At 39.3% G+C, this 8749-nt stretch overlaps 1 protein-coding gene across 1 annotated transcript in view; it reads left to right on the top strand.

Annotated features, from left to right (window-relative positions):
- The first annotated feature begins 3489 nt into the window (after positions 1–3489).
- Positions 3490–8749, top strand: part of DCBLD1 (discoidin, CUB and LCCL domain containing 1) — a 28284-nt gene continuing 23024 nt past the window's right edge. The window contains exon 1 of the mRNA XM_026041844.1: positions 3490–3703. Coding sequence (XP_025897629.1) covers positions 3514–3703 — 190 coding nt within the window. The 5' untranslated portion in view covers positions 3490–3513. The remainder of the gene's footprint in view (positions 3704–8749) is intronic.

Genomic DNA, 8749 nt, shown 5'->3' with positions numbered 1-8749 from the left:
GGCAGCAGGGGCTTGGAGGGGGCTGTGGTATTTTCAGAGCTCTCTCACTGCTGCAGTTCACAATCAGCCCTTCAGGTTTTGGTTTCAAGCGTATGCGTCACTACTAGCACAAGCAAAGTCCAGGTGAGAGCGATGTGCAGTGTTTGCAGGAGCAGATGCTGCCTGTGGTTTTGGGGGAGCTATTTCCATGATCTCCTACAGACACTATTTTTATCTGTATGATAAACAGGCGTAATTCCAGCGTTACGTGAGCCTTGGTGCAACCTGAGCGCAGGCCAGCAGGCACCCTCAACCCAATGACTACCATCCTGAATGTGGTTCTCATGCCTGTGGGAACTCCCTTTGCAAAGCCTGTTTGATATGCTCTTAGTAAGGCCTGGTGTAGTGGCGATATCTTATTAAGCCTGAGCATGTTTAGACTTCCTGGTTGCCAAATAACTTGGGCTCAGATATTTTGCTTTGCTGCAGTTCAGGGAGTAATGGTAAAACTTGGAGGTCTGAGGCAAGACCCAAGTCACAAAATGGGGTGATAGAAAGTAGTTGTCAAAAGTAATGGTAAATAAAAACTTAGTGATAGCAATAAACCCTGTATTGAATTGACTGGTTAAATATATATTTCTAGCCAGAAGAGCTGTATCTATAGAGAAAAAGAAGACTTGAGGTATTTAACCTGTAGTCTTTATGAGGACAAGTAGCTGTAGTTCAAAACTGAGAGGTTTGAGACATGACCAATATATATGTCTACTGAAAATCAAAATGTTATATAGAAAATTGTGAACAAGACTGTCATTAGCTTTTTCGCATCTAGTTTCCTATTGAAATGGTGTAATTATACCTAAAACTTTTTCACTATACTGTGTTTAAAATCTTTCTTTAAATGAATTATCTGATCCTGAGTTTTTGTCTGCCTTCCCTGTTACCTTCAAACTCCGTCTGTAGGGTGCATTTCCCAGCAAATTTTAGTGTCACCTGTTCTGGTAATCTTTAATAGCCGAGAAATTAAATTCAAGACCATAGTCAGGCTTCTCTATAAGGACTCGTACCTACTGAAGACTCAGCATGACTTTTTGGAGATTACCTCAGTCCTTGTGACAGAGCAGCTTTCATGGTGACCTTGTCCTTTGAGGTGCGTGGGCAGATCGGAGGCAGCAAGCGGGGTTATGGATGAGGTGACACTTTGCTTGCCTCTCCTCAGCATGAATATTTGGATGACTTTCCTGCCCAGCTTCCACAAGTGAAAAGTCAGGAAATAACTTTTATATGTCCTCAACACAAAGGAACTGTTCTGGCTTTAATTCATTTCAGCGCTGGTTCAAAGAGAAAATTTGAAAAGGGAGTTTCCCTGGGAACAAGACCTGGAATAACCCCCGCAGAAGAGGACGTCAGGCTGGGGCCTGTGGTGCCGTTTTGCCCATCCGCTTGCGGCAGGAATATAATAGTCTGTGACCTGTACAGTTGTCAGGGTCTCACCAGGACCATGGTGTCTTTTCAGCTTTTTTGAGACAACTTCTATATCACAAAGGATCCTTGACATTGTTTGGAGGTAGCACAGGCTGGAATGTAACTTGACAAGGATAAGAGAAATCAAAGGCCAGGATTTTTGAGTTTTAGAAAGTTCAGCTCCATGACATTTTGTTGTGCTTGTGTAACTTTTTCGTTTACTTTCTCTTTTTTCTTTCCCTTTGAGAATAACTTGCATGGCAAACTCCACATTGCAATTAATCCTTTTTTCCCTAAGCCTAACTAAAGTAAATGCTTACATTAGAAACATACAGTTTAAATAACGGCCAGGCGCGGTTTATTTTTTACCACATACCAGTCTGCTGCACAGACAGCAAGGGTGTCTTGTGCCCCCCACTAGACTAATCCTCCCTGTACCTCTCTCTGGGTGCAGGAGGTTGGCAGCACGTACACAGCATCACTCTTAGTATTTAGATTCCTACAGCAGAAAGCTCCCATTGAGAAGGTGATTTGCTCAGAAGGGCAGTTTGCCTTTTATCATTACTATTTGCCTATGCATTCAAAAATCAATAGAGCTAGGATAAGGATATCTTAACAAGAGGTATTCTGAAAAATGTGTGAACAAGGAGATGTGAAAAAAGTGTTGTGTGGTGATATACTTTTGGATCTGTTTCCTCTTCTCCTCTATTCCAAGCATGAATGTACAACAGAATTAAGTAGTGAGCAACAAAGCTGGTAATAAGGATAAAGCTTCAAAATAAATGTTGCTGCCTGTGACAGGGCGGTTGAGTGAGTTGCATGAAATGGCAGTGTAATTGCACAGCAGTGAGGCAAAGTTGCATCGCTTGGAGCTTATTTCTGCAGTGTGCCGCTCTCCCTCCACCCCCGGCACGTCACGTTCCTTTCTTTGTCAACACTTCATTTCTAGCTGTTCACCTTGAAACAGTCTTATCAAGTCTTAAGTGTGTTCCTCCTAGGAACTGTGGAAGGGTATTCAGGTAGTAATTAAAAGGGGCAAGTCAAACAAGTTTTAACCAAAAAAAAAAAAAAAAGGAAAAAAAGAAAAACTTTAACCAAAATATTTCTATTTCTATTTAACCAAAATATCCGCAGGAGCAAAGTGCTTGATATTTAAAGGATAGCCCACCTCTTTGGGTTTCTTTATTTTATTGACATTTTTAGGACTAATTTTAATTTTTGCAGTAAGAAAGGATAACGATACATAAGGCCTCTATGCTCTGACTGACCTAAAACCGACTGTGCTTTACGTGCACATACACAGGACAGTAGTTCCACTATTGCAACCGTTTCCATTATTTAGAAGCTTTATCAGAACGATTTGCCTTAAAATAGACATTTTGAGTTACTAAGACACTGTGGATTGCTTCCTTTGGTAGTCACAGTCCCTTATCTGTTGCCTGCTTCCTTCCCCTGGATTCCTTCCTGGATGCTTCCTGTTTTCCATCTCAATTCCCACATCCCTTTGCTCCTTTTTGAAGTCCTGCTTCTCTGGGCACGTTTTGTCCCTCACACTTGCACGTTGGATGAGCAGAGCAAGAAAACCAACAGGAAAGTAAGGCGAGTCGGGATGGTGATATTATGCAGTTAAATCACGTCTGCACTGTCGTGTGTGATTCTGTTTCCTTCTCCCGATGGCTCTGTTGTATGGAAACAAAACTGGGAATAGTAATTGGTAGAAAAATGTTTAAGGAAGAAGCTTATCTACTACATTTTGGGTTGTATCTTTATGGTTTCAGCAAGGCCCGTGAAACAGAAAACCAGAGAGACTGTATTGTCAAATAGATCTTAGTTTGTGCATATTTCCAGACATCTCTGCTGCTTCATGGGAGAAATATGACACTTTATTCTACTTTTTTGTTTTCCATCAACGGCATAACAGAGGTCTCATACTATAAAATATTTTTCTTTAATGTGAAAGTGTATACGTGAGACAAGATTATATGACCAGTATTTTATTATTATTGTTTTAAAATATGTTTTCTCCTTCTTGGTGCCTTGCTTACTCTAGGGGATGGATGTGGGCATGTGGTGATGTACCAAGACAGTGGGACCCTGGCATCCAGGAACTACCCTGGGACGTACCCAAACTACACTGTTTGCGAGAAGAAAATCCAAGTGCCTCAGGGAAAACGCCTGATCTTAAAAATCGGAGACCTGGATATTGAGTCACAGAAATGTGAAACCAGCTACCTTACCATCCTGAGCTCTTCAATGTCACATGGTATGTAAAACATAAGGTAATGGCAAATGTGTGAATTGGTAAAAGTTTGTGTAGAAGTTCATTTTAACTCGAGAGAAAATGAGGACAGTGTTACCCTTGTTCTTCCAAAATTCCAATGTTCTGTTCACGGCATGTAAAGCCATTGCCCATCACACCTCACAAAGCTGGGAATGTGCAGAAGTGCTCGCCTGGCCAACATGGACTTACCACCAGCACTGGTGCATTCACCCGTTGCAAGGGGGACGTAGCCAAAGCGCAGCCTGGAACGCAGGGGAGAGGGGTGTCAATAACCTGGACTATTGCTAGCTCTTATTCACTGATAATCTTTGCTGCGTCCATACTTGCAGAAGTTAAATATGTGCAGCCAGTCTGCACTTCTGTAAGATTTGCATAGGAAGATAAGTAAATAAATATGTTAAAGCTGTGCACTTAATAACAGCCCTCCTCAGGGAGAACCCAAGGCGTTCCTCACATCAGTTTCCCCATCAGTTATTGCTGAAACTTTTGATCTGCTCCTTCTAGAAGAGGTACACTGTTTTTCAAGTCCATATGCCTGTTGGCAGAAGTCACTTTTGTGTTCAAGCAGAGTCCCATTCAGTGTGAATAAACTTGTGAATCAAAACTTCATAAAATTTGCCTGATGGGAGTGGGCTGCAGCCCTTCAGGTAGCTGCAGGTAAATATGCTTATGCTGGAAGAACGGATTCAATAGGAGAAGAAAACAGAGAAATAAGCTACACAGGGCTTTTCACAGCCTGTTTTGAAGGTGACCCCAGCTCTTTGTCCCAGTCAAGTGTGGGATTCTCCTAAGACTCCTAAGGTATTTTTCTAGTAAGGAAAGCTGATTGCCTTTCTTTCAGGGATATGATAGGCCTGTAAGTCATCTGGTAAGATAAAATCAACTGAGTTATTAAAGGCTTTCTGACAAATGAAGTTAAAGGTAATTATTGCTCTTCAATAGGGAGGTTATTACATTTTGAAACTGTCGTCACCGAGCATGAACAGTGATGTGTTCATGTCTAATAGCCCATAGCTCCATCTGAGGCAAAGGATCATTTCTGTCTGTGTGCCTGCATTTTTTTTTCTTTTTAATTTGTGCTGTTTACCTCATTTCGGAGCAGTGAGTAATTAATTCTATTCATCAAGTATACTGACTGTACTTGGCTAAGTGATAGGTGTTTAGTATTTCATGATCATATCTTTTAATAGTTTTTAATGATATTATCTTGACATTTGTAATCAAAGGCCTTTTTAATATAGTATATATATATACAATATAGTAGCTCTCTTTTTTTCTGAAATGGAAAGGGAAGCTTGAATGCTGCTTGAATTTTTGTCTCCTTACACATCAGCTTGAAGATATCTTCACATAGTTCAGTTGTGCAATTATTCAGCCAATAAACATAGCTGTGCATTATGCAATCAAATACATACAATTTTTTTTAAATATTCCCACGCCAATTTATAGGTCTGATTAGTAATGTCTGATGCATGGGGGCTAAAATTTGCATATGCAGTGGCGAACTGCACAATTAGCAGATTTTGCTCATATCTGATTAAGCTTAGCAAATATGTTATCTATAATGGTTTTTGTGGTCTGCAGCTTGCTGTAGATTTTCCCTTCAGCCTACTTGTGGAGTCTCCACCATAAATCTGTGTAGACCTATAGTGAGGACAGTGCTAAATACATAAATTCACAGAAACACTTGTGCTCTCATAGATGAGAGAGATGAGGACTTCAAGTAATTCCAAGTCTTTCTACAGCTCTGGGTTTTAATATACATTTAACTAAGACAAAATAGCTCTGTGAGTCCTACTAAGTATCCTTCTAACAAGCCCCGACATCGTCTTTGCAACCCTCTACTCATCGTGTACATGGACAGACAGGTCAATATCTCCCCTTCTCGGCCAAGATGTTGCCCTATGCTACTGAAATTCTTTCATAGGTGGTGGACAGTTGAACAGATTTTTTTTTTTTAGATATTGAAAATATCTGAGCAATGGAAAACTAGTATTTGAATGATCTTGGTTTTCTGTATCTGGCCTAAGTTTAAAAGGGAAAACCTAAAAGTTATTGTATGAAACCAGGCAGAGTGAATACTTTTTGTATTCCAAATTTGTCAAATGGTCCCTGCTCTTTAATTAGGAGGTATCGCATTATAAAAACAGAAGATTCAAAGGAAACTTTTAAATATTGTTCTGTTCACCTGAATTCTTCAGAAAACAAGAGAGTGAATGTCAGTATGTGCATGCACTTCTACTAAGGAATATATCTGCAGCTTAGAAAATTGGTCAAGGTAAAATACTACACAAAATATATACCACATAAATGCAACAACAGTGTGAAAAAATACGTCTTCTGTTTTCAAAGGTCTTCAATTTTTTTTATTATTTTATTTATTTATGTATTTATTTATTTTAAACCCTCCTTTAAGATTTCCCCACATGTCATTCTTTATTATGAGACTGTGATTCATTCAGCATTCATTTTGCTGGGATTCATGCAATAAAGTGGGCAGTAACTCAGCTCGTGGCTGGGACACCGATGTTCCATACCCTAAAGGGAAGCAGTTATGTACAAGTGAGTGAATTTGCGGGCTTATTTTAGCCAGGGAACTTGTTCCCTTTAGCAAGTCTGTCACTACAGATTATATAACAGAGCACTTAAATGCACTTGAATGTAACTTTTATTTAAGTTTCAGGCATTCTTCAAATTTTGTAGAGCAACACCAGAGTGCCATGAGTCTAGTCTCGTTTCTTTCTAGAAAAGCGCGTACCGACCATGGCTTATGTTGACTATAGCCTCCTTTTCAGCTGTGATTCAAACCTGACACTACTGTTCTTTTCACCTTCAACACTTCTGGATTTGATGAATCAGAGAAGGCAGCCATCGTATTTAGGCTTTTACGGTATCACCATCAAAAGATTGTCCTATAGCAGCTGAAAATGGTATCTCAGAGTCATTACTCTTCACACTATTTTCTTGAGTGTACTTTGAAAGAACGATTTGTAACAGACTTTCTTTCAGACTGTTAGCATGATAAACCAGATTTAGAGGTGAAATTATTAATCATCAGCCTGGAAAGCAGTATAACATCAGTTTTGGTGAAACTGAGTTACCTTTCTGATGTACTGTTGAACGTTAGCGCAGCTTTTGCACATGTTTTCCCTAGTAGAAATAAATATATGATGTCTCCTTTCAAAGGCGTAGCTTTGCATTGGACAGGAGTACTTTCCATGCCCCACAAAGGGAATTGTGCAGTCTGGACAACACATAACCCTTATTGAAATGCTCTTCTCCCAGAGTGAACTGTATTATCTGAGCATGTAAAGATACTGAGCTCAGAATATTGCTTTTTTTTTTTTAATTTTTTTTTACTAAGAGGATATGTGAAAACAAGATTAACCATTTAATTTCTAAGAAGTTGAATTCTCAAGAAGGTGATTGTGTGCAACATGAATGTTTTAAAAGTTCAATATGGATTAATTTTAGAGAGTTTCTTCTCATGTTTTTGTCAGATTTCTCTACTTCTTTTGCCCCTTTTTTTCTTGCTTTTTCTTTCCTCAACTAATGGCTTAGTATTTTTTTTTTTCTCCCCTTAATTTTGTAAGGTGATCATCAGTCTTGACTGGAAAGACAAATTAAACAGCTAAGTGCCTACTTAGTTCTTCATTCACTTGTAGTCAGTAGGAGGTTGATGTGCTCCTCTGGGGTGAATGTCAGATATGTTGAGTGACTAGTAATAATTTGGAAAGTTAACTTGTTCTTGCATATTTTGCAACCAGTAGCTAGTGTGAAATTCCTAGAGAAAATACGGAAAATGCTTTCTCCACTCCACATCCAGCCGCTGAGGGCTGTTAGAAAAGTTGAGCATTTACTGATGTGCAGGAGTAGTGTCTATGTGGAGAAGCGAGCGTTTGCCATGCCTCACTATGGCTTGAGGGCATCTGTTGAACCAGTTTTTCCTTAGTATATACTGTAATAAATGTCTCACTTGAATAAAGGGTGTGGCCGGGTTTCTTTCTCTCCCCTTGAAGGAAATATGTGGTTATGCTTTTGTTTCTGGTATTTCAGGAAACCCAGCGAAATGTCCAGACAGGTTCTCACTGATGATCAAGTTGAACAGTTTCATAATAGCCAAAACTCTTCTGAGAAGTTGGGTTTCGACTGAGTACTTGCAGTATCCCAAGTTTTCAGCTTTGGAAAGAATGTCTGCTTTTCTTTTATCGAATCCCATACTTTTCTCTTAGATGCATAAATTGCATATTTTTCTGCATTTTCTTTTTTACGAAGCAGGTGCAGTTCTGCTAGAGATTCCTAACTCTTGCAGTGCTGCTGTCTTTCAGGTTAGTTAAAAGCAAAGATCTGTTAAAAGGTTAGGGTATCCCACTTGGGGTCAAGCAAGCCCCAAGTCTGTGAGAACAGGTAGCCAAGATCCTGTATTTTGGAGGCTCATATTGTTGTTTTCCCCACGCAGCTCCTTAGGGAAGTTGTGGTGTTAATGATGGTCTCAGAGAGGCAGATCCATTGGGTTGATGCTACACATTGCACCTCAGCCATGGGTTACATTGCAAGACAAGTGTTGAAGACAAGATAAAAAAGAGTTTTTCAGATGAAGAGAGGTTTTCAAGAGCTATGATATCAAAGCTGAGTTTTAAACCTCTGCAAATGTCAAATAAAGCTAGGAATTCCTGAAAGTAGAATAAGGCATGCAATAGGTACAGGTGAAAAAAGTGCTTTTAGAAGAAAGAAAAAGAAGAAAACAGCATTTAAGTAATGCTGGATATTGTGAGATAAAAGTCTTCCAGGCACAGCATTTCTTAGGGGAAGTCAAAAGAATAAAGCAACAAAATTCAACAAAGCAGTTGAATTACATTCCTCAGGAAATATACAGAGATTGGTTGACAGTAGGAGTAAACCAAGCTTAATAAAATAGACAGTGCTGTAAAGATCATTGGATTGGCGAAACAACACTATTATGAAAAAGACAAAAGCAGTAGACTATTGCTAGCATTTAAAAAATAAACATGTAGAATAATCTCTTCA

This window comes from Nothoprocta perdicaria, unplaced genomic scaffold (genome assembly GCF_003342845.1).
Source record: "Nothoprocta perdicaria isolate Ctin4 unplaced genomic scaffold, notPer1 scaffold_296, whole genome shotgun sequence".
Classification (NCBI taxonomy): Eukaryota; Metazoa; Chordata; class Aves; order Tinamiformes; family Tinamidae; genus Nothoprocta; species Nothoprocta perdicaria.
The sequence above is the reverse complement of the archived record's forward strand: the minus strand, read 5'-3'. Positions and strand labels throughout refer to the sequence as shown.